Source organism: Gobio gobio (genome assembly GCF_949357685.1).
Source record: "Gobio gobio genome assembly, chromosome: 18".
Lineage (NCBI taxonomy): Eukaryota > Metazoa > Chordata > Actinopteri > Cypriniformes > Gobionidae > Gobio > Gobio gobio.
This window is the reverse complement of record NC_137111.1, coordinates 5466270-5493613: the sequence shown is the minus strand read 5'-3', so window position 1 is coordinate 5493613 and position 27344 is coordinate 5466270. Positions and strand designations below refer to the sequence as shown.

The 27344-nt window shown below is 40.7% G+C and overlaps 1 protein-coding gene across 3 annotated transcripts in view; it reads left to right on the top strand.

Annotated features, from left to right (window-relative positions):
* The window catches only part of col21a1 (collagen, type XXI, alpha 1), a 103752-nt gene that overhangs the window by 74531 nt on the left and 1877 nt on the right, over window positions 1-27344 (top strand). For 2 of the 3 annotated variants that reach the window (XM_079842859.1, XM_079842858.1), the window contains exons 19-28: window positions 1575-1628; window positions 4024-4077; window positions 4182-4253; window positions 9417-9452; window positions 10842-10886; window positions 11362-11394; window positions 11476-11622; window positions 11757-11811; window positions 17706-17906; window positions 22411-22488. In XM_079842859.1, the coding sequence (XP_079698985.1) occupies window positions 1575-1628; window positions 4024-4077; window positions 4182-4253; window positions 9417-9452; window positions 10842-10886; window positions 11362-11394; window positions 11476-11622; window positions 11757-11811; window positions 17706-17906; window positions 22411-22488 (775 nt within the window). Of the gene's footprint in view, window positions 1-1574; window positions 1629-4023; window positions 4078-4181; window positions 4254-9416; window positions 9453-10841; window positions 10887-11361; window positions 11395-11475; window positions 11681-11756; window positions 11812-17705; window positions 17907-22410; window positions 22489-27344 lie in introns of those variants that run through there. The other variant, XM_079842860.1, reaches the window with a different exon arrangement.

Genomic DNA, 27344 nt, shown 5'->3' with positions numbered 1-27344 from the left:
TATATATATATATATATATATATATATATATATATATATATATATATATATATATATATATATATATATATATTGTTTTTATAAAGGAACACTGTCCAACAGCGACACCCGCAGGTAGCCTACAGTGGGTTGCCTGAGCCTATTGAGTTTAACAGACCCACGAAAGTCGCACTATGATTGGACGTCGGGTGGCATGGGGACGGAATGACGTGCCAATAATCGAGCTATGTTCTATAACATGTAAAACGGGAACATGAATGGAATATTCTAAAAGCAACTCATGTAAACACCTTAATCAGAATATTGTCTTATTCAGAATAAGGTCAATAATCAGATTACTGCTGCCCATGTAAACGTAGTCAGTGACTTGGATAAATTGCTTTAATCTGATTACTGATTTGGAAATAGTAACGCGTTAGATTACTCGTTACTAGAAAAAAGTAGTCAGATTAGAGTAACGAGTTACTGGCATCACTGATCGTCAGTGACCATCGCATATACCCTCCACTAACAGACTTCTGGAAGGGTCCTTCGTGATGGGATCATTTTCATTTGGAATGGCCCAATAAATGTTCTGCTGGGAAACCTTGGGTCCTGCCCTCCATGTGGATGTTACTTTAGCCGTGTTTCCACCGCAGGAATTTTCCCCAGGAACTAGGAACTTTGGGGTGGTACTCGGTAGGTTTTGACCGCAGGAACCAGGGTCTAAGTTCAGGAACTTTCAGGGGTGGGACTTGGGCGCTGAACATGCTGATCGGTTTAACTCACGCAGCATTTTATTTCAGCCGGCATTTTTAAAAGTCTTGCGAGGTTCGTTCTGCTTTCAATAAATATCAGTCTTGCTCTTTCTGTCCGATGGCGCGCGTTCATCTCAGCAATCGCACGGTCAATGTCCGTAAAAGCTGATAATAACATACGTTGTCTTATTTTAAATCTAGCTTTACGAGCTTACAGAATACGCTTTAGTATCAGTGCTCGTCTCTTTTCCACCATTTTGTTAATTACATCTTTAGTAAACCAATACATAACCAGCAAAAGCAGCGCTGCTTGCATCTCCTCCACTTGTTATTGTTGCAGTCCCACGTCTCTGGACTAATTTGCCTAATCTTCAAGGTACTTTAGACCGCAGTGGAAACGCAGACAGTAGCAGGTCTGGGGGGAAAAAAGTTCCTGTAAAAAAAGTTCCTGGTACAAATTGTTTCGGGGATTTTCGGTGGAAATGGGGCTTTTGACACGTACCACCTACCTAAGCATTGTTGAGACCATGTCCAGCCTTTCATGGAAACGGTATTCCCTGGTGGCTGTGGCTCTTTCAGCAGATAATGCGCCGCCACAAAGCACAAATGCTTCAGGAATGGTTTGAGGAGAACAACAATGAGTTTGAGGCGTTGACTCTGCCTCCAAATTCCCCAGATCTCAATCCAATCGAGCATCTGTGGGATGAGCTGAACAAACTTAATTTTAATGAAAGTTACAAAGAAAAGAAAATTCACACAAAATACAGTGAATTTTGATTGCAAGTTAACTGCTGTAAAGTTAAGAACATGTTTTTGATTGTGTTTGTCTTTCCACAGGGCGAGATGGGATTGCCTGGAATGCCTGGTTCAAGTGGACAACCTGGATCTAAGGTCACAATGCATGTTTTCGCCCTTTGTAATGTTGAATTCATATGGAGAACATTATAGGTATTGATTACTGCGCTGGAGTCACTATTACATTATCATAGTGATTTCAAAGCGATTGCAAGACAGATGGTGAAATCCCTTTGTTCTGTCTGCACCGTTTTCTCAGTCGCCTTTTATCATCTGTGTAGACATGCATGTGGATTGCTGCATGTGATGTGTAATTGTCCAGAACAAAAGCCATAACTTATAAATGGTTATGATCCTTCAACTTGTTCCGCTTCAAATCATGTTTTTTTAAATTGTGTCCAAGGAAAGAGAAAACAGAGCATGTCCAGATTTCAAATGTCTAGCGCAGTTACTTTCAAACTTCACAATGCAGGCCAACAACGCTTTTCTTCATGACTTACTGAACACTTTATGAGACAAAATGGAGATTTTTCATAAAAAAAATGACAGCAGAGGGAAGAAATATGTGCACACTGTTACGCTGTATACCAAATATCCTCGTAATGTTCTTAGTGACTGCCAAAGAGAGATTCTCTCTCTACTTTTAACTTGGCTTGGGTCGGTAAGATTTGTTAAAGGGATAGTTCACCCAAAAATGAAAATTAGCCCATGATTTACTCGTCCTCAAGCCGTCCTAGGTGTATATGACATTCTTCTTTCAGACGAACAAAATCAGAGTTATATATAAAAAAAGCAGTTTGAGCTTCAGCAAGAACCAATGAGGTTCATTCTCGTGTTACGCATCACGTTTGAGCTTCAGCAAGAACCAATGAGGTTCATTCTCGTGTTACGCATCACGTTTGAGCTTCAGCAAGAACCAATGAGGTTAATTTTCGTGTTACGCATCACGTTTGAGCTTCAGCAAGAACCAATGAGGTTCATTCTCGTGTTACGCAGCACGTTTGAGCTTCAGCGAGAACCAATGAGGTTCATTTTAGTGTTACGCATCACATTTGAGCTTCTGCGAGAACCAATGAGGTTCATTCTCGTGTTACGCAGCACGTTTGAGCTTCAGCAAGAACCAATGAGGTTCATTCTCGTTTTACGCAGCACGTTTGAGCTTCAGCGAGAACCAATGAGGTTCATTTTAGTGTTACGCATCACGTTTGAGCTTCTGCGAGAACCAATGAGGTTCATTCTCGTGTTACGCAGCACGTTTGAGCTTCAGCGAGAACCAATGAGGTTCATTCTAGTGTTACGCATCACGTTTGAGCTTCAGCGAGAACCAATGAGGTTCTTTCTAGTGTTACGCATCACGTTTGAGCTTCAGCGAGAACCAATGAGGTTCATTCTCGTGTTACGCATAACGTTTGAGCTTCAGCAAGAACCAATGAGGTTCATTCTCGTGTTACGCGTCACGTTTGAGCTTCAGCAAGGACCAATGAAGTTCATTCTCGTGTTACGCATCACGTTTGAGCTTCAGCAAGAACCAATGAGGTTCATTCTCGTGTTACGCATCACGTTTGAGCTTCAGCAAGGACCAATGAGGTTCATTCTCGTGTTACGCAGCACGTTTGAGCTTCAGCAAGAACCAATGAGGTTCATTCTCGTGTTACGCATCACGTTTGAGCTTCAGCAAGGACCAATGAGGTTCATTCTCGTGTTACGCATCACGTTTGAGCTTCAGCAAGGACCAATGAGGTTCATTCTCGTGTTACGCAGCACGTTTTTCAGCTTCAGCAAGAACCAATGAGGTTCATTCTCGTGTTACGCATCACGTTTGAGCTTCAGCAAGAACCAATGAGGTTCATTCTTGTGTTACGCATCACGTTTGAGCTTCAGCAAGAACCAATGAGGTTCATTCTCGTGTTACGCATCACGTTTGAGCTTCAGCAAGAACCAATGAGGTTCATCCTTCTGCGTTTTAGACCATAAAATGAGTGACGATAGAGTTTCACCTGAATGCACCAGTAAGTGGTGAAAGATTTTGCTGATAAAATGATTTTGCTAGAAGAATAGCACCAGCACTTTATTATGGCTGGTCTCTCTGTATCATCAGGGAGTATTTATAATATTTTACTCATTCACACTGTGGAAAACGCTAGTGAGTATGGAGAGTGTTTTGAAATGAAAACGCCATGTTTAAATGTATCCGGAGTAGTGTAGATGTAACCTCAGATGTACACAGAGCAGAAATGGATAATCTTGTACGTAGTCCAATAAATGCTCTCTAGAATGAGAAAGGCTCTTACCATATCATTAGCACATTGCAAATCCATGGCTGTGATGTAAACTAAAGACTTTATAGGTCCCATCCAGACTTCTTCCGGTTTCAATAGGATATAAACCAACACATGAAAGAGAACCACACTTGTCAAGCCTTTCCATGTGATATTTAATAAAAGTTCTTACTCATTAACTTTGACACACAAACTTTAATTTCCATTATTAGGGCACTAAAGGGGAAAGTGGAGAGCTCGGTCAACCAGGACCTCCAGGGCACGAGGTAAAACACTGTATTCAAATTAAACCTCAAAAGGAAGAGGAAACATACTTGATAGACTACATCTTTACATGTTTTAACTTTATTTATCATTCTTTTTAATGAAGGGTAAGCCTGGAGAGCCTGGGACCGCTGGCCAGCCCGGACATCCAGGAATGCCAGGATCACAGGGACAGAAGGTACATAATTAATAACCTCTTCATAAAGATTCCACATCACATTATATCTGGTCTCATACATTTTACTAAACTTTCTGAAAATGATTTTGCTATTGCATCCAAATTGCATTTATTTCCTCTGATTTAATGAGAAAGAAAACTCTGACATTGCATTTCTGGTCAGTCTTGGAGGCGAAAGCCCACTTTATGGTGAGCAGATTTTCCAAGTGTAGCTCTATTAACTTCAGTAAGGTAATGATCATTTCTACCATGGCAAACAAGAAAAGCATTCATGAAAATGTTGCTTGTGGTTTACAAGCATTGGCCGCTTTCAGTGAAACTTCATGAATTATTGACAGCTGTTTTAAAATTCAAAGCTGAATCTTAATTACTATGGGTTTGCTCTCTGTTAGAAGTGGCAATTTTGTTATGAATCTATCATTCAAAATTTTTGTATAGTCTTTTGAAAATAATTTAAAAGACGATAAAACGGTAGCAGTAACCGCCACACACATGGTACTTTACACGTGATACTCTTCATATAAACTTATTTCATCTTTGGAGGCGGTTTTCAGTTTCAATATAATTCAGTGATTTATGATGCTAGTTTTAGAAATGCAGTATACATAAATCATATGTATTCTTTGGTCTAAACTTTTGAAACCATCAGCCCCAAATGCAATAATTCATTACAAATTTCCAGCATAGTCATTTAAATGTAAATATTTACCTTCATTTCAGAACGTCTGAGTGTTTTGAAAGGGCCTAGCACAGCCCAGTGGTTGTTTTTAGGATTTTGCATGTTCTCCATTTGTCTGCGTGGGTTTCCTCCTGGTGCATAGGTGTAAAAAATTGCTTTATTAGTTGAGGCAAGAGTACATTATGACTACATTGAGCAGAGTTGCAATGTCTTTTGGGCTTAAAAATGGGTGGGGACGTGCAATGTTGTGAGGGTGGAAGACACAGTAACAAGGGAGTTAACATGGGCTTGAAATATTAGGTATTAGAAATATTGGTAACACTTTACACTAAGGTTCCCTTCGTAAAGGGTTCATAAAGGTGTTTTTAAATTACTAATAACTCATTTACAAATGCTTTATAAATCATTGACTAAAAAGGGTGACTTTAACACAATACCTGCCAAACAGTGAGCCATTTTAACACACGTTAAATGTTCACACTTATTTAACTCAACCATTTATTAGTGAGCTACAAACATTAATAACACGTGAAAGTGAACCTTAATGTAAAGTGAACACATGTCAATCATTTATTAATGAGTTACATGATTCACGTGTTCACTTTATATTAAGGTTCACTTTCACAGGTTATTAATGTTTGTAGCTCACTAATAAATGCTTCACGTTTACACAAAGGTTCACAAGTAACTAATATTGGAATTAAAATGATTAATATCTCATATCTCAAGTTGTTATGCTCGTTTTTTTTTCTCTCCAAAATAACATTTGATAATTTAATTTTGATAAACAAGAAGTTGATAGGCATAATGAGCTTTTTGTGGAATATCATGGGAGTAACTTTTGGTAAGGAACATTTTAAGAAAAGTGGCAGTCATTGAGATATTAATGAGAAAACCACAAATACAACACCCTTCAGTCTCACTAAGATAGTATATTTTCGCTGCATCATGAAATAAATCAGGAATCTTGTTTTGAGTTAAATAAATGTGAATAAATACATTTATTAAGCATTTATAACATGTTAGTTAAAATGCTCACTATTTGGCAGGTATTACGATAAAGTCACCCTTTTTATTCATGCAGTTATAACTGCTTATCAACGATTTATAATGCATTTGTAAATTAATTATTAGTAATTTAAAAACACCTTTATGAACCCTTTACAAAGGGAACCTTAAGTAAAGTGTTACCAAAATATTAGATTGATTTGATTAGATTAGTTGCAGTAGAACAAACTACATTGGATGCTTCAGTACCACACATCCTGTTCAGAAAGACAAATGCAGTTTATAATGTTTACTGTGATGTGTCCAGTGTAAACGGCCTCAAACAGACACGTCGGATGGGTTTATTATCGGCGAGACACTCACGTTCACTCTAGAGTGTTCACTCAGTGAGTCGGAGGTTTTGATAGAAATTGATCTTAGGTAATAGGGCTCACAAACAACATCAAATCTTAAATGGGTACTTCACCGCTGGAAAGATGAATGTGTATTTAAACTGGGTCATTTATGTAGACAGCCTGATCTGCCAGCGATTTGATTTCGCCCGGCAACTCAGTCTGGAAACCCATACATGCATTTCTACTGCTTCTGTTAGACTTTTGTGGGAACCAATCACAGACTGGCTTATCCACTTGGCCCGCTATTGGAGGGATTATCACGATGAGTCGTTGCCCGTTGATCACGCCTCTTGTGGTCTGATTGATTGAAGGACTATCCAATTGCGTTCAGAGTCATTTAATTTATGCGCGTTTATGCTCGCGTGTGCAGTAGTAAATACAGAGCAGACTCCCCAGACCAATGTTCAATTTTAAATTGAGCTTGGTCTGGTGATAGCCAGACAATCATTTATAGAAATGTGAAATTATTTTAGAAGTTGGTGCCTTCTAGACTTAAGCCAGAAAATGTATTTTTGTCTCATGTGGATGAAAGACAACAACTCCCAGAATGCACTTGCTTCGCTGCCCTATGAGGCCACTCCCAAAGCCACGCCTACCGGTTACATCACTTGCCCACCGCGGCACCGCCCCAACCGTCGCATAAATTTTTATAGTATTAAAATAATTTACTTCAGTTAGAGAACAGACACTACAATTAAAAACGAACGACGTGTCTGCTCAATAGAGTGTGAGCCGAACGAGAGTCTCAGCACAAACACAGCAGGAGTCAGATCTCATTCATCAGAGAGTGAGGAGCTGACACACCAGATGATAATGGAGAAATTATGGATTATGGAGAAAACATGATTGGGGACAAGGGAATTTGCATGTCAAGTGCTTCAAAAAGTATTTTTTTTTAATTATTATTATTATTATTAGTAACTCATCATTATACATTTGTGTTCATTGGGGAACAACTATTAATGGAAATCCATGTGGCATGAAAATTGATTGACATATCATGTAAAATTTGGACATAAAATCCACAAAACTTTAGCAAAGTCCTCAGAAATCTCTTTTGATCGAAGCATGATGAAGGAAGACCTGACTATTACCAGGTTACTGTTCTTTCAGTAACAGAGGCTTTGCAGAGGTTTGCATACTTTTCTAGCCTGAAGTCGTCATACTCAGACTCTAGTCAGAATATGAGTCTGCTCCTGCTCCATTGGGCTGTGATTATGGGGTGTGATTCAACCAAACCAGGAAAGAAAATGCCTCTGCACTCTATTGGATAGACCTACAACCAATCAGAGCAACAGAGTAAGTGACGTATAGTTGTCAACAGAACTCAACTGCACGCACACTGGAAGAAGTAGAAGAAGAAGATGAGTATAAACTATCTTTGCCAGTGTTGTAAAATAATTTAAAGATACACAGAGTACTTACCAACACGATCATCATTTTTGAGAGAAATAGTAAAGATGAACGCATATACAAACAAGTTCTCCGTTACAAATTCAACCCAAGCGCTCTTTGGTGACGTGATGATGACGTTACTGTTGATCATCTGTCCATCATCGTCTAAAGGCCATCCTGATGATGTGATTGGTCCGAACAGCTCTGGTTCCAGCATAGTTGCTCCACAACAGATCAAGTCCAGACCAAACTTCCCGACCTCAAATGTTTTGGGCGGGGCTAAGATCGGCTGGCATCCGGGCTAATACTTTTCTCCAACAAAGATGATTGTCAATACACATATGAAATAATAGAAGTATTTGTTTGCCTGGATTCTCTTTATCTAGTTATAGAAATTCAAATTTCAGTTGTAACTATATACTCACCTAAAGGATTATTAGGAACACCTGTTCAATTTCTCATTAATGCAATTATCTAATCAACCAATCACATGGCAGTAGCTTCAATGCATTTAGGGGTGTGGTCCTGGTCAAGACAATCTCCTGAACTCCAAACTGAATGTCAGAATGGGAAATAAAGGTGATTTAAGCAATTTCGAGCGTGGCATGGTTGTTGGTGCCAGACGGGCCGGTTTGAGTATTTCACAATCTGCTCAGTTACTGGGATTTTCACGCACAACCATTTCTAGTGTTTACAAAGAATGGTGTGAAAAGGGAAAAACATCCAGTATGCGGCAGTCCTGTGGGCGAAAATGCCTTGTTGATGCTAGAGGTCAGAGGAGAATGGGCCGACTGATTCAAGCTGATAGAAGAGCAACTTTGACTGAAATAACCACTCGTTACAACCGAGGTCTGCAGCAAAGCATTTGTGAAGCCACAACACACACAACCTTGAGGCGGATGGGCTACAACAGCAGAAGACCCCACCGGGTACCACTCATCTCCACTACAAATAGGAAAAAGAGGCTACAATTAGCACGAGCTCACCAAAATTGGACAGTTGAAGACTGGAAAAATGTTGCCTGGTCTGATGAGTCTCGATTTCTGTTGAGACATTCAGATGGTAGAGTCCGAATTTGGCGTAAACAGAATGAGAACATGGATCCATCATGCCTTGTTACCACTGTGCAGGCTGGTGGTGGTGGTGTAATGGTGTGGGGGATATTTTCTTGGCACACTTTAGGCCCCTTAGTGCCAATTGGGCATCATTTAAATGCCACAGCCTACCTGAGCATTGTTTCTGACCATGTCCATCCCTTTATGACCACCATGTCCCCGTCCTCTGATGGCTACTTCCAGCAGGATAATGCACCATGTCACAAAGCTCGAATCATTTCAAATTGGTTTCTTGAACATGACAATGAGTTCACTGTACTAAAATGGCCCCCACAGTCACCAGATCTCAACCCAATAGAGCATCTTTGGGATGTGGTGGAACGGGAGCTTCGTGCCCTGGATGTGCATCCCACAAATCTCCATCAACTGCAAGATGCTATCCTATCAATATGGGCCAACATTTCTAAAGAATGCTTTCAGCATCTTGTTGAATCAATGCCATGTAGAATTAAGGCAGTTCTGAAGGCGAAAGGGGGTCAAACACCGTATTAGTATGTGTTCCTAATAATCCTTTAGGTGAGTATATTTGCAGTTTTTCTACAAACCTTACAGTGAAATGTGTTTTTTACAGGGTCAAAGAGGAGATGCTGGTGAAAGAGGAGCAGATGTAAGTTAACCTTTTATAGTTGGGCTTTACTAAAAAAAAGGGGGAAATGATTTCTAGAGCTAAGGATAAGGATTCTGGTGAAAATGTTTCCTCATCTTTCAGTTGTTAGACAAAAAGGAAACCTTCTCTTCTAACTGAAACACTTTCAGTCCTCTTAAGACAACTCAAAGTTTGGTAATAAAAAAAATATCTTACATTTTTTGTTACATGTGGTCACTAGTGAATGTTGGCAAATGTCTTTCGGCTTGTATTCCGGTGGAAAATGTGGTCATATCACGGGTTCTACTGAATAATTACAGTACTTACGATGACATGCCATGTCTAAGAAGTTGCTTTTGTCACGGTAGCACTTTATTTTACAGCCCGGTTTCCCATGTACATATTATGTACTTATTATAGTAATTGCATAACTGGGTAATAACTAGGTACTAACCCTGAACCTATAAAACTAATCCCTGTAGTCACCTTACATTACCCAGTACTTTCTTCGGTGAGTAGCCTACACTGTAAATGCACGCACTGTAAAATAAAGTGCAGCCTTTGTCACTATAGTGAGGTCCGATGGTTGGAAACAATGTGGAAAACACGGTGGAATCGCGGAATCCAGTCATAAAAATGGCATTTACTGGAAAAATGTGGATGAATAAATCAAACGTAGGGCTGTAGACTTAATCAAATCATAAAGACTGCTATTTAAATATGCAGTATTTAAGCAAAAAAAAAAAAGTTTTACCCACATTACTTTTTTGATGATGAATTTGTATTAAATTATACAAAACAAAAAAATAAAACACAGTTCATAGGGCTCTATTATTGTTAACATTTTAACAAATTGTTAACGTTTTGGACATTATTTTTGGATTGAAAAAAATTATGAAATACGGAATTTGGGAAAAATAAATCTCATGTCATAGGGCCCTAATATTGCTTGTAAATGCTGTGTAACCGTATAATTGTCTGATCTCTGTGACAATAAGGATTATGATTTCTTTCAGATTCAGTTGTCAGTCAATTATTCACTTCATGGATGTTTTTTTCAAGCAGCAGAACGTTTCTGTCCATAAAATTATGACAGTGTAAAGTGGAATATTATTGCAAAATTGTGCAAAAATGAATCCTTCAATATTAATTAAAATGAAGAAAAGGTTATAAAAAAAAATATATGGCCCTGCTGATCAAGGCTACAATCATTTCTTTATTGCAGAAATGTTTTTGACATGAAAACAAAGACTATGTGAAGATTTCAAGCACTCAAATGTATTTCAGAAGTATTGCATACAATATACAATATGAGTGATTTCATTGGACATGCTTATCATGTTCACGAACCTAAGATGCTCAAAAAGTCGAGTTTTTATGTTACTACATTTTGTTTATGCATTTGAACAGGGGATGAAAGGTGAAAGAGGAGACTCTGGGAGACCTGGTGTTCATGTAAGTTTGCGTGTGTGTGTATATAAACTGCACACTCTTATTATATTATACTTATGGTGAAATGTAACTTTGGCCATCTTTAAAATAAAACGTTCAATTTTAAATGATTAAAAATAAACACTTTAATAAGTAACATTGATTCCTGTATCTGCAATTGCAGAATCAACCACAAGGTGGAGTAGTTTATCTCGCTTTATTGCCATTTGCAAGGCGAGACACACTGGGCTCATTTTTCAAACAGGTTTAGGAAACTACTGTGACAGAAACAAATATATTAGACACGTTTCTGTAGATATACAACAAAGATTTTTATTGAGGTGTTTAATCACAGACTCATTTCCTGGCAGTTCTATCAGGAACCAGCATCGCTAATATTTTGCCAAATCATACAGATGGCTTTGTGAACGCTATTGTTGCTTTATTGTTATGGAGCTGTTCTGTAACACAACTCCTGATGTGACTTCTCTCTACACAGGGTTTGACTGGGCCATCTGGGCAGAAAGGAGAGGTGGGCACATCACTGATCTCAGTGTACAGGCGCCATTAGCTCTACTGTGAGTGTGTTGAGTTGTGTCTGTGTGCTTGTCAGAAAGGGACGGCAGGAGAGCCCGGTCAGAGGGGTCTGAACGGCCACCAGGGGCTTCCTGGACAGCAAGGACAGATGGGACCCTCAGGGCCCAGAGGACAGAGCGGAGAAACCGGCCCCCAGGGACCACCTGGACCTGAGGGACGAGCTGTACGTGTTGTTTCCAAATAACTGTTGTTACGTGATCTACTGTATGCCTCCCTCTCCAGTAAGAATATCTAGTCAATGGAGGATGTAATATTAAACAGAGACTCTTGTTCCCATGATGCCGTGTGTTTTTGCAGGGCAGGGAGTATTCTGAGCAGCACATCCAGCAGATTTGCAGAGACATCCTTCGAGGTGAGTCATCTTTAACCTATTGTATAAATGCATATACAAGTGAATCTCACAAACAATACTGTGCAAAAACCTTTTTTTAAATTAATTATTTTAAAGGTCCCATGGCATGAAATTTTCATTTTATGAGGTTTTTCAACATTAATATGAGTTCCCCAAGCCTGAATATTGTCCCCAAGTGGATAGAAATGTTGATCGGTGTAAACCCGAGTTCTGGCTGTCTTTCTCTGCCTTTGAGAAAATGACAGGCCAGACGAGCCAATCCTGAAGTCTCCTGGTTTGACGTCCAAGCAGGAACGGTTTCCTCCCTTTCCCCCGCCCAGAGAATCTGGCACACCCATGCAAGCGCTCGAGAGATCATTACTTGTGAACGAGTAAACGCTGGCAGTTTCTCAGTGTTTGGATGTACAAATGAAAACAGAAGTCTTTTTTCAGTTCCTTCTGATCTGTGATCAGTGATTTCTGATGTGTAGCTAATTATTTATTATTCGTGCACACACTGCGGCTTCTCTCTCTCCCGACAGAGCGGTGTTTTCTATCTTGTGAGTCAGTGTTTTTGTACGTCCTCGTCACGTCTATCTGTTCTTAAATGTGCATACAGTCTTTTCTGCTCAACACCAGCAGAGTCACATCTTTAGAGATAAACCTTACACACGCCGAAGCTCGGCCTTCAACATCCCCGACCCCCAGTACTGCATCTGGCCCACAGCGGAGGCACCAAACGCGGCGTGAGATTAAGCAGATGCGCGTCACTGACGCTTTTCATATGATTGGAACATATCTAGAAATAATGCTATACTCAACACTTACTCATAACTCGTTCATCTCGCTGTAATGGTACTTTGCATGTGTTACAAAGTTGGTAATAATGATGAAGACGGATTCGGTGTGACTGGGACTCGTGTTTATTCAGAACTCTCAGATACAAACAAAATAAACTTGCGCTGACTGACAGCGCTCTCACAACTCAGTAGTTACTATAAATAACTTTGTTAGCAATCGCTCCGTCTCCTTGATGTCCGGTTCGCGAACGAATCATTCTTTTGAATCGGTTCTTTTTAGTGAACCGAACCAGTTCACCAAATCGGACTGAATCGTTCTAAACGGTTCGCGTCTCGAGTCAGCGCTGATCCATAATTTACTAAAGTTACTAACTTTCTGACATGAGTGACAGCCCCTCCGACTAGAAATAAACTAATAACCTGAAGTATATTCTAGTAACTACAACAGTTCACCCTGAACTGAGACATGCTGAGAGAACTGATGAGAAGTGAACTCAGGTCCATCCGTCTCTCTGGCAGCAGCTCGTGCATCGTAGACCTCGTTAAACCACGCCCCCTCCGCTCATTTCAAATGCAAAGATGTCAGCCAATCACAACAGTGGGTGTTTTTACTGAAGTCTCACAGCAGACACGCCTCTTGAAACAGGGCATTCAGCCACAGGGCAAACAGCAGTATAGAAAAAATGCCTTTTATTTCTAAATTATGACATTTTATGATGTAAAAATCATACTAACAATATAAGTACAGCTCAGGAAACACTATAAAATAATAGAAAAATGCCATGCCATGGGACCTTTAAGGACCAAAATATTGTTTGTTTTATGCTGAAAACAGTCATACTGTTAATATTGATATTGAATTAATAGAATTTTAATAACATTTTGAGAACCCTATATAAAAACATACTGTAATGTAAAACATTATGATGGATGGATGCACTTTTATGATGGATGGATGCACTTTTATGATGGATGGATGCACTTTTATGATGGATGGCTGCACTTTTATGATGGATAGATGCACTTTTATGATGGATGGATGCACTTTTATGATGGATGGATGCACTTTTATGATGGATGGATGCACTTTTATGATGGACAGATGCACTTTTATGATGGATAGATGCACTTTTATGATGGATGGATGCACTTTTATGATGGATGGATGCACTTTTATGATGGATGGCTGCACTTTTATGATGGATAGATGCACTTTTATGATGGATGGATGCACTTTTATGATGGATGGATGCACTTTTATGATGGATGGATGCACTTTTATGATGGATGGCTGCACTTTTATGATGGATAGATGCACTTTTATGATGGATAGATGCACTTTTATGATGGATAGATGCACTTTTATGATGGATGGATGCACTTTTATGATGGATAGATGCACTTTTATGATGGATGGATGCACTTTTATGATGGATGGATGCACTTTTATGATGGATAGATGCACTTTTATGATGGATAGATGCACTTTTATGATGGATGGCTGCACTTTTATGATGGATAGATGCACTTTTATGATGGATGGCTGCACTTTTATGATGGATAGATGCACTTTTATGATGGATGGATGCACTTTTATGATGGATGGATGCACTTTTATGATGGATGGCTGCACTTTTATGATGGATAGATGCACTTTTATGATGGATATATGCACTTTTATGATGATAGATGCACTTTTATGATGGATGGAGGCACTTTTATGATGGATATATGCACTTTTATGATGGATAGATGCACTTTTATGATGGATGGATGCACTTTTATGATGGATAGATGCACTTTTATGATGGATGGATGCACGTTTATGATGGATGGATGCACTTTTATGATGGATAGATGCACTTTTATGATGGATAGATGCACTTTTATGATGGATGGCTGCACTTTTATGATGGATAGATGCACTTTTATGATGGATGGCTGCACTTTTATGATGGATAGATGCACTTTTATGATGGATGGATGCACTTTTATGATGGATGGATGCACTTTTATGATGGATGGCTGCACTTTTATGATGGATAGATGCACTTTTATGATGGATATATGCACTTTTATGATGATAGATGCACTTTTATGATGGATGGAGGCACTTTTATGATGGATATATGCACTTTTATGATGGATGGATGCACTTTTATGATGGATGGATGCACTTTTATGATGGATGGATGCACTTTTATGATGATAGATGCACTTTTATGATGGATGGATGCACTTTTATGATGGATGGATGCACTTTTATGATGGATAGATGCACTTTTATGATGGATAGATGCACTTTTATGATGGATGGCTGCACTTTTATGATGGATAGATGCACTTTTATGATGGATGGCTGCACTTTTATGATGGATAGATGCACTTTTATGATGGATGGATGCACTTTTATGATGGATGGATGCACTTTTATGATGGATGGCTGCACTTTTATGATGGATAGATGCACTTTTATGTTGGATATATGCACTTTTATGATGATAGATGCACTTTTATGATGGATGGAGGCACTTTTATGATGGATATATGCACTTTTATGATAATAGATGCACTTTTATGATGGATAGATGCACTTTTAGGATGGATGGATGCACTTTTATGATGGATGGCTGCACTTTTATGATGGATGGAGGCACTTTTATGATGGATATATGCACTTTTATGATGATAGATGCACTTTTATGATGGATGGAGGCACTTTTATGATGGATATATGCACTTTTATGATGATAGATGCACTTTTATGATGGATAGATGCACTTTTATGATGATTAGATGCACTTTTATGATGATTAGATGCACTTTTATGATGGATAGATGCACTTTTATGATGCTTAGATGCACTTTTATGATGGATAGATGCATAGATGCACTTTTATGATGGATGGCTGCACTTTTATGATGGATAGATGCACTTTTATGATGGATAGATGCATAGATGCACTTTTATGATGGATAGATGCACTTTTATTATAGATAGATGCACTTTTATGATGGATAGATGCACTTTTATGATAGATAGATGCACTTTTATGATTGATGGCTGCACTTTTATGATGGATAGATGCACTTTTATGATAGATAGATGCATTTTTATGATTGATGGCTGCACTTTTATGATGGATGGCTGCACTTTTATGATGGATAGATGCACTTTTATGATGGATGGATGGATGGATGGATGGATGCACTTTTATGATGGATAGATGCACTTTTATGATGGATGGCTACACTTTTATGATGGATAGATGCACTTTTATGATGGATGGCTACACTTTTATGATGATAGATGCACTTTTATGATGGATGGCTACACTTTTATGATGGATAGATGCACTTTTATGATGGATGGCTGCACTTTTATGATGGATAGACGCACTTTTATGATGGATAGACGCACTCTTATGATGATTAGATGCACTTTTATGATGGATAGATGGATGGATGGATGGATGCACTTTTATGATGGATATATGCACTTTTATGATGGATGGATGGATGGATAGATGCACTTTTATAATGGATGGATGCACTTTTATGATGGATGAATGGACTTTTATGATGGATGGATGGATGGATGGATGGATGCACTTTTATGATGGATATATGCACTTTTATGATGGATGGATGGATGGATAGATGCACTTTTATAATGGATGGATGCACTTTTATGATGGATGAATGGACTTTTATGATGATAGATGCACTTTTATGATGAATAGATTAACTTTTTTAATGGATAGATGTACGTTTATGATGATGGATGCACTTTTGTGATGAATAGATGCACTTTTAAGATGGATGGATGCACTTTTATGACGGATAGATGCTCTTTTATGATGGATAGATGCACTTTTATGATGGATAGATGCACTTTTATGATGGATAGATGCACTTTTAGATGCACTTTTATGATGGATAGATGCACTTTTATGATGATTAGATGCTGATTAGATGCTCTTTTTTGATGGATGGATGCACTTTTATGATGGATGGATGCACTTTTATGGCGGATAGATGCTCTTTTATGATGGATAGGTGCACTTTTATGATGGATAGATGCACTTTTATGATGGATGGATGCACTTTTATGATTGATGGATGCACTTTTATGATGGATGGATGCACTTTTATGATGTATAGATGCACTTTTATGATGGATAGATGCACTTTTATGATGGATAGATGCACTTTTATGATGGATGGATGCACTTTTATGACGGATAGATGCACTTTTATGATGGATGGATGCACTTTTATGATGGATGGATGCACTTTTATGATTGATGGATGCACTTTTATGATGGATAGATGCACTTTTATGATGGATAGATGCACTTTTATGATGGATAGATGCTCTTTTATGGCCTTCAAATTTTGGGCAGCCATTCACTGCCATTATAAAGCTTGGAAGAGCCAGGACATTTTTAATATAACTCCTATTGTGTTCGTCTGAGATAAGAAATTCATACACACCTAGGATGGCTTGAGGGAGAGTAAATCATGGGGTAATTTTCATCTTTGGGTGAACTATCCCTTTAACACAGATTTTGGACAAATATTTGTATTGAACATTTTTCAGCAATAAGTTGTTTCATTGTCGCTTGAATAAAGTCTATGCTTTATATGAAATATAATAATATAGATCACCTTTTTTCCAGTTTGCACTGATTTTTCAAACCTTAATTCTTCAAATTCAGTGACATTACTTTGCTCATTCATGAAGTGATAATTTGCCTGAATACTGGTGATATGATTCACTGTTTTGGACTGTGGGCCTGCGGCCTTGATCTTGAGATGCGAGTACAGTATGATTCATCCAGAGTGTGATTCCTCTGAGATGTCTGGAGCCCTTGGCCCTTTAAATAGATGTTTAATGAGGCTTCAAAGCACTGAATTCAATACACCGATTTTTGCTAGGAAACAGCTGATCACTTAATGATATTTTTGTTTGTATTCAAATTACCTGATTACCTCATTACCTCAGTAGAAGTTTTGAAGTTAACTAAATGTAGTGGCCAAATTGGCTAGTGAGTGAAAGTTAATTTTAAACCCTGAATGTTCAGAGTGTCTGATTCTGTTTTTGTGTTACAGCTGAGATTCCTGCTCTTCTATTGAGTAGCCAGCACAATCACCACAGAAGCTGCGAGCACTGCTACACACGCGTGGGACCCCCGGGGCCTCCAGGGCCACCAGGCCCTCATGGCTCTCGAGGATTCCCAGGGTTATCTGGCTCTAACGGGCTGCAAGGCCAGCGGGGTTTACCTGGGCGGCCTGGTGTCCCTGGCATGAAAGGTACAAACGTGCTACACACATGTTACAATACAGTATGTAGTACATTATCTCAGAATGTTCACAGATATCCACTGGCATAAAAACATTTATTTATATAATTGTGATGCCATCTGCATTGCCACAACTGCATTCATTATTAGAAAAAAAGACAAATATTTAGTAGACAGACTAACATGACGAGGTGGATTTAAAGGGGTCCTTTTATTATGCCCCTTTTTACAAGATGTAAAATAAATCTATAATGTACCCAGAGTGTGTATGTGAAATTTGATCTCAAAATACCCGCATATAATTTTTATAGCATGTTAAAATTGTCACTTTTTGAGGGTGAGCAAAAAGGTGCAGTTTTTGTGTGTGTCCCTTTAAATGCAAATGAGCTACTGCTCACCCACTTTCAGGAAGAGGGCGGAGCTTCAAGAGCTCATGTTAGCAGCTTTGATTAACTCACGCAGACACACACTGACAATGTCAGAAACTGCTCAGCCTTTTATGCTCAAACCGGAGTCGGACAATGATGGAGAGACTCAAGAAGAAGAGACCACATGTAGAACGAGACAAGACGTTTCTGAATGGATAGTTGATGAATTTATGAGTTAATTATCTTCAAGTTATTGATTAGCATAATCTGTCATGATAATTTATAAACCGCTGGTGTGTGAACTGTTGTGAGATGAGCCAGAGAATATCTGCTGATGAAGAGAGAACATGGATAGTTTAGTTTAATTACGGTTATAACTTATGTTGTCATCTCGCTTTATGATATGCTATTGCATTTGTGTTCGTACTGTATCAATAAATGTGAAAGACGGATGCAAATGTGCTCGACTACAACTCTTCCTCTTCTCAACATGGCCTTCGTTGTGTTTTCCGGGGGCGGGTTTATGTAAATTGTAAGGTTAGTGATGTCACTAACCCGTGAATAAGCTTCTTGTAGTCCATCCAGCCATTTGTTGTAGTTCTTAAAAAGTGATTTCTGTAAAATAAAAGATCTCCCTTTGCTTTGAACTATGAGCATCGTAACTTTGCAGATGTTCTTTATGCTCAAACAGCAACATTACACAATAACAGTGGTGTAAAGTAACGAATTACAAATACTCTTGTTACTGCAATTGAGTAGTTTTTCTCAGGAATTGTACTTTATTAAGCAGTTTAAAAACTGTGTATTTTTACTTTAGTACATTTTAAGTGCTGTATCTGTACTTTTACTGAGCTATTTTTACTGAGCAACCTGCCGTCGCTACATTATGTTTATATTTTTCGTGTTTATTCCTGTTTATTCATGTGACTCCATGCGTCACGCGTGTGACTCCTGTCAAGTCAACCATGATAGCGACCAGCCTAGAGTTAGAGGCATGCACGCTTTATGAAAATGGGATGTTGCTGGTTACTGTATGATGACTGAAATCGTAAAATTAAGCCTTAAACAATTACTAAAAATTGACTGCAGAATATAACATTTTCTAATACACGCACAAATGACTCGTATTCTGTTAGCGCTGCACGAGCTCGCAGTGCCATCTGCTGGAAACACTTCATTTAGCTTGATTGTTTGCCAGGCTTCAGTGCATTAGGCATTAACCGATCGTCATTGCTAGATTTGTGTCCCTTACATCGATTTCGCTCAGCATGTAAACACATTAACCTGCTTTCTGTCGGCTTATTGAAGTACATATTTTAATGTAATGTGTTCTCACATGGCGATTTTTTTTTTAAAAATTGTCCATGTATATAGCAAATAACTTTCATAAAACATCCAAATTATATTTACATCAAGTTTATTTTTTTAATTACAAGCAAAAAATTGGTGAAAATTGTGAGTTACTCAATTCTGATTTCTGAAGTGTAGCCTATTCTTTTTACAGAGAAAACATCCATTGAAATGAAAGCAGCACAATGAATGCGTCTCGAAAAGAAAGAACTCTGCTTTTTTAACATACAATTGTTAATGTACAACACTTTGCAACCTTTTTAATTAACCGCAAGAAAACCTCTACAGACTGGTTGTCATAAATGTTACCAGATTATTGGTTGTTTTCTTAAAGGGTTAGTTCACCCAAAAATGAAAATTCTGTCATTAATTGCTCACCCTCATGTCGTTGGACACCCGTCAGACCTCCGTTCATCTTCAGACACAAATGAAGATATTTTAGTGTAAAGCTGATGCTGAGAAAGGCTTCAGATAGGCCTCCATTGGCATTCAGTACATTTACACTCACAAGACCCATAAAAGGAACTTAAAACATCGTTACAAAGTCCATCTCACCACAGTGACTCTACAATAATTTTACGAAGCGGCGACAACAGTTTTTGTGCGCAAAAAAAAATCAAAATAACGCCTTTATCCAGCTTGTTCTTGTCTTCCGTGTGTGCCTCCACGACGCATGCGCGAGAATATGATGCAGATCCGGCGTTCGGACAGACGGACACATGACCCAGAAGCGATTTGTTTACAAGCAGAGGAAGACGCCCGTATCTAAGCTGTTGAATTCTACATTGATCGTGCTTTAGGTCTCGGCGTAGTGCTCAAAATTGGGTTTAAGTGTGCATTTCATGGATTCCCGAACCCCGGCGCTACGTCATATTCTCGCGCATGCGTCGTGGAGGCACACACGGAAGACAAGAAGAGGTTGAATAAAGTCGTTACTTAAATTTTTTTTTGCGCACAAAAACTATTGTCGTCGCTTCATAAAATTATTGTAGAGCCACTGTGGTGACGTTTTAAGTCCCTTTTATGGGTCTTGTGAGTAAAAATGTACTGAATGCCAATGGAGGCCTATATGAACCCTTTCTCAGCATCAGCTTTCAACAAAAATATCTTCATTTGTGTTCCGAATATGAACGGAGGTCTTACGGGTGTTTCATTTTTGGGTGAACTAACCCTTTAAATATTACATGGCTGTATTTTAGTGCTAGCAGTCAAAAATAAAACTTTGGAGAAATATTGAAATACTGTTGATCTCATGTTTTTTTGTTCTTATTGAGAATCATCCATAAAAGAGTAAGCTACATTTTTAATTCACAGGGTAGAAGGTGGAATAACATTCACAGCATAATACTCACTACTCACTACTCTTGAGTACTTTTACAAGGGCTACTTTTTACTCCTACTTTGAGTAGTATTTAGGACAGGTAATTTTACTCTACTAGCACTACATTTTTTGACAAGAAACAGTACTTTAACTTGAGTATGCTTTTTCAGTACTCTTTCCACCATTGCACACTAACTAAAGTTACAAAAGTCAAATCATAATCAACCAACCATTTAATGTAAAATAATTTCTCAAAATATATAATAAAATCAATAGCAATGTTTTCATGCTGTAACAGCTATAGAAACTGTGCATCCGTCAACTTAAGGCGTGTTGCATCAGCTGCACGGATATAAAGAGAGTCGTCTAGTATCGTTGTAATGTTTCACTCATGTCTGGTGTAGACACCATATCAAAGAGTAGTAATATTTGTTGTATTGACCTAACTTCAATGTAACCTTTCATTTTGATGCATTAATCATTCATTATAGCTGCATGAATAACTGCTACAAGAAAAAACTACAAGAACAAATTTCTTTTTAGCCCTGTACAGATGACAATGTTGTCAAAATGATTAAAACACATAAAAAGTTGTCCGTTTTTAGTTGAAATCAGTGTTGTGTAAACAGAGCCTAAGTTTGCCTGCATTAGTTCATGTTTCCTTTGTCCCGGTTCACTGGCTGCTATGGTTATCCATTGGTTTACGGATTCACCGCACGGGTTCCTTGTGTTTCGTGGAACAGGCTAAACAGATTTGGAAGGGATTTAAATCACAAAGTATGTCTGTAAAACACATTTGTCTAACCTTCTCTAGCAAAATTAGTCCCGTCCGAATAGGGCTTTTGTCAATTCAGTTTTCCTACAGCATCTTAAGGCTGAATTAAACTATTAGTACAACCAAAAAAGAAGAAATTGCCTTGAATTATTCTCACCCTCATGCCGTTTCAAACCTGTAAGACTTTTGTTCATCTTCAGAACACAAATGGAGATCTTTTGATGAAATCTGATCGGTTTCAGTCCCTCCATTACCGCTTTGACGCCTCAAAAAGTTCATAAAGAAATCGTAAAACAAATCCAAATGAATCGAGTGGTTTAGTCCAGATTTTCTGAAGAGACTCGATCGCTTTACATGATGAACAGATTGAGTTTAGGCTTTTATTCACATATAAACATTGATCAGCGAACAGATGCTCAACCGTATAGTTTAATGCGTGAGAACAAACCTCTTTGGTCAAAGATGTAATTGCGTAGCTGTCAACGGAGGAAAAGAAATCTCTCAGAGTTTCAAAGATGAACGAAAGTCTAACGGGTTTGGGACAACATGAGGGCGAGTAAAGGATGACAGAATGTACATTTTTGGGTGAACTAATTTAATAGCTTCCAAAGTGAAATCTGTATTAGCATACATTTACATATATTCATTTAGTTGGTTTATTTTGAAGCACACAACATGATTTTTTTCCTGCTATGTTTAGGTGATCCGGGAGAAAAGGGTGATAAAGGAAATCAAGGACGGTCAGAAATTGGAGACCCAGGTCTCCCAGGACCACCAGGTGAGCAGATGCAGCAGCACAACTAACATTAATTATTAAATAGGCCATTCATGTGTGAATTAAATGTCTTCTCAGTGACGTCTTCTCAACAACTTGTTTGTAGAGATACTATACTTGTGAGCCAATTTCTGATAAACAGTCAAAAGCTTTGTGTTCTCCCACCGGACATCTGAACTGCACTTTTTTATTAAACTTACCCATATCAAGTGTTGATAAAACAAGAATGCGTGAAGCTAGTCGTGTTATAGTCAAGACCACCTAAACCGAGACCAAGACCAGACCAGCACTCCTTAAATTCATTTAAAAGATCCACATCTACTGTCTGAGAAATGTCTTAAATTTAATGAATAAACACAATTATAACAGTAAGACACTACAGCGCTGTTACCAATCAAATCACTGACAATAAAACTCACAGGCACAGAAGTTGCACCTGAATTGGTACATAAATAATGTTCAGATAAATGTAACATTTAAAACATTAACATTAACAGTCACAGAATCATTTATTCAACTGGTTTGTTCAAAGCAGCTGATTAATTTAATAACGAAACGCTGCCGACAAGTTTAAGTTTAAAATGTGTCATTTAATATTAACTTCTGGTTTAATGAACGTTTGTATAAATCAATATAATTTACAATCACGCTTAAATTCATGAAAACAGCTCTCTTGCTCTTGGGATATTGCTTAATTATATTCTACTGTATGTTATATGAAAAAACGTCTTGGTTACGTATGGTAAACCTCGTTCCATGAAGGAAGGAACAGAGACGTACGTCGGACGTAACCAACAAATTGGGATCACTTCAGGGAGCCCCTATCAGCTTCGAGATATAGAGAACGGGCCAATTGGCGTGCGAGATTTGCATCTCGCTCTCCGCCCCGCACCGCGAGAGCAACAGGAAGCGAGAGCAGCGCACTATTGTTTTTCACTGAGGAGCAGAACTTAGTGACTCAAGCCTGCAGTGATGGTACAGCAACTGTGGCGATGGGACGTACGTCTCCGTTCCCTCCTTCAGGGAACGATGGTTACCATACGTAACCGAGACATTCCCTTTCAGTCGGTCACGTTCGACGTACGTCGGACGTAACCAACGAATTGGGACCCTATGGAAAACACCACAGTTACTTCCACTTCCAGCGCCCAGCAAAGAGCCCCTCAGACCCTGTCTGTACCGGGCGGGAAAACTCACGCAGGGAGAGTCACACTGCTGTTCCGCAAGACCCATTCAGCAGACCTTTATTGGATAACGCTGGGAAAGCGTGCCCGGAGGGCCGCTGCAGAAGTCACATCATGCCCGGAGGGAGTTACCATGTGCATGGTAATGTACCACGAGGCGGATTTAGTCTCCTCGCCCCCCTCAGGAACCTGACGACCAGATCGTGCTTACGTAAGGACTTTCCATCTACTAAGTCATGATTAGCAGCAATAGCGGCAACATACACCTTGAGGGTGGAGTGAGACAGCCTTCGCTCCAACCCACCTTGTAGAAAGGAAAGCACCGAGCTGATCGTAGACCTTCGGGGGTCTTCTCGGCGAGAAGAGCACCAGTCGACGAACAGGTTCCACTTCAACGCATAGAGCCGTCTCATAGAGGGAGCTCTAGCGGAAGAGATAGTGTCTACCACGTTCTGTGGCAGGCCACTTAGAACCTCCGCGTCCTGTCCAGGGACTAGACATGGAGTCTCCAGAGGGCCGGATGCGGGTGCCAGAGGGTGCCCCGTCTCTGAGTCAGGAGGTCCTTCCTCAGAGGAATGCGCCAAGGAGGTACTGTCGCGAGGAGCATCAGTTCCGGGAACCAAGTCCGGTTGGGCCAATACGGAGCAACCAACAGGACCTGCTCCTCGTCCTCCCTGACCTTGTACAGGAACTGTGCAAGAAGGCTCACTGGGGGAAACGCATATTTGCGTAGGTCCCGGGGCCAGCTGTGTGCCAGAGCATCCGAGCCGAGGGTCCCCTCGGTCAGGGAATAAAACAACTGGCAGTGGGTCGTTTCCGGGGCGGCAAACAGGTCTACCTGTGTGGTCCCGAAGTGACTCCAGATCAGCTGGACCACCTGGGGGTGGAGTCTCCACTCTCAGGGAAGCACCGGCAACCGTGACAGCTCGTCGGCTGCACGATTGAGCAGGCCCGGAATGTGAGTGGCACGAAGCGACCTCAGATGCTTCTGACTCCACAAGAGGAGATGGTGGGCGAGTTGTGACATGCGACGGGAGCATAGACCACCCTGTTTGTTGATGTACGCAGCGGCCGCAGTGCTGTCGGACCAGAACGTGCTTGCCTCTGAGCGGCCCCTTGAGGCGGCTGAGTGCAAGAAGAACTGCTAACAACTCCAGGCAATTGATATGTCATTGCAGTTGGGGCCCCGTCCACAGACCCGAAACTGCAAGCCCATTGTACGTGGCACCACAGTCGGTGGATGAGGCATCCGTGGAGACAACAGCATGCCTGGACACTTGTTCTAGAGGCACTCCCGCCCGTAGAAAAGAAGGGTCCGACCACTTCGTGAAGGTTTGGCGGCATCTCTGCGTCACTTGGACATGGAGGGATCCGCTGTGCTCTCGGTGAGGCGCGCAGTCTGGGCAACCGAGTCCAGCTCCATCCCGAGAAAAGAGATCCTATGCGTGCGGCAGAGTTTGCTCTTCTCCCAGTTGACCCGGAGTCCCAACTAGCTGAGGTGTCTGAGCACCATGTCCCTGTGTTCGCACTGCAACTGGGCAAGGATCAGCCAGTCGTCGAGGTAGTTGAGGATGCTCATGGGAGCAATGGCCGCCTCCGCAACCTTCGTGAAGACGCGGGGCGACAGGGCTAGCCCGAAGGGTAAGACTTTGTACTGATATGCTCGTCCGTCGAATGCAAAGCGAAGAAACGTTCTGTGTCGAGGGAGAATCGAGACATGAAAGTACGCGTCCTTCAGGTCGATTGCTGCAAACCAATCTTGGGGACGGATGTACCTGAAGCTGCGTTTCTGTGTGAGCATCTTGAACGGCAGCCTGTGAAGGGACCGCTTCAAGAACCGCAGATCCAAGATCAGCCGTAACCCGCCGCCTTTCTTGGGTACAATGTAGTACGGGCTGTAGAAGCCGGTCTTCATATCGGCTAGAGGGACCGGCTCTATCGCGATCTCCGCCTGGAGCACAGGAGCGCTTTCCTTCGACACGGAGGTGAAGTGAACGCCCCTGAACTTGGGCGCCGGGCGAACTGAATCACATAGCTGAGTCTGATGGTACGGATGAGCCAGCGAGACTGTCTGGGAAGCACTAGCCAGGCTCCCAGGGACCGTGCAAGCGGGACCAACGGCACCACAGATGTACCCGCAGCGGGGCGGCCTGAAGCGGGGTCTGAGTGTGCTGTGCAACACTTACCTGCTTCCGCTGAGGGGGTGTGCGAGTGTGGGAAAGCCTCTGGGGTGCGTCCCCACAGCCGGCACCCCCTGCTGGTGAACAGAGAGTGAAAAAGGCATGGAAGCGTCGAACACTGACAGGCGCGCTCCCTTGGCACCCAGAGACATTGGAAACTACTCTTTTATTTAGAATTTGGGTACCACTGGCACTGGCGCCAGTGGCGGAACAGAAAAAAACAGAAACAAGGATTCTCCCCCGGCCCTCCTCCGGGGGAAGGAGTGGTGCTGCAGCCATCTCCTGAAGAGCAGTTTCCTCCATCTCTGGGTGGCCCGTCTCAGGGTCGCTTACGACAGCGCTTGCCACCTGGCTTGGCAGCGGCCTGAGCGGGCTGGACGACCTTCCCGCGGCCGGCTCCACGCCCACGGCGAGGTGTAGGCTGCTGCTGGGCTGGGGCGGGAGCGGGGGCGGGTGGCCGTCCTCGGCGACGGGCAGGCGGAGCTTGGGCGTTGTTGGGCGAAGCTCTCGACTGCGTCGCCAAACAACCCGGCCGACGAGATGGGGTAGTCCAGGAACCGGTACTTGTCGGTCTCCCTCATGTCGGCCAGGTTGAGCCAGAATCCTCTAAGTCTGAGACCAAGACAAGACCGAGGAGAAATGTAGTCGAGACCGAGACCTTCAAAAAATGGTCTTAAGACTGATCTCGAGACCAAGACCGGTCTTGAGTACTACAACACAAGAAGCTAGAATAAAAATTTTGTCCAAAAGCAGCTCTGTTCTTTCTTCTTGTATGTATTGTATGTTCAGATGTGCATACAACTAAACATTCTGTAGGCCATGAAAGTTTTGTGAACATGATCAAAAATGCTGATGGTGGCTGGCAACTTTTTTCCAAAATGCTGTATTTAACATACATCATATATCGCGATAAAAACTGATCAGGCATTTCCACCTGGGTCCTAAAGGGGACTCAGTTTCTCATTACACCAGGGCTGCGTTCAGCCCCGACAAAACAGTGCACAACGTTTTTTAAACGGAAACGGTGGTGCGTTGAACACCCTGTTCTGATGATGCAAGATTTGCAACTATGGCAGCTGAGAAGGCCATTCAATTTTCGGAGTCAGATTAAAACGGGATAAATACGTGTTTAATACTGCAAAATACACTCAATGTTACAGTCACTGCCCTTGCCATCCAGAATAAAAGTCGAACATCCCAATCGAGTGAAGGGATTTGTGGAAACTGTGGTTCCTAATTATTGTGATCCAACATTTGCCTCGCATTTCAGGATGAAAAGACAAACATGACTTGTAATATCTTCAATTTTTGCGTATACTGAGCTGCAGCGGACACATTTGTAAATGACTTTACTTGGACCCATTGTGCGAGCTGTCTCTTTAATTTACCTCGTGGTTTATATACATGTTGCTGCTGATTGGGCTGACATTTTTGACACAACCACCAAACAAGAGAAAACATATCTCAAACCCGTTGCACACCATTTCTAGGAAAC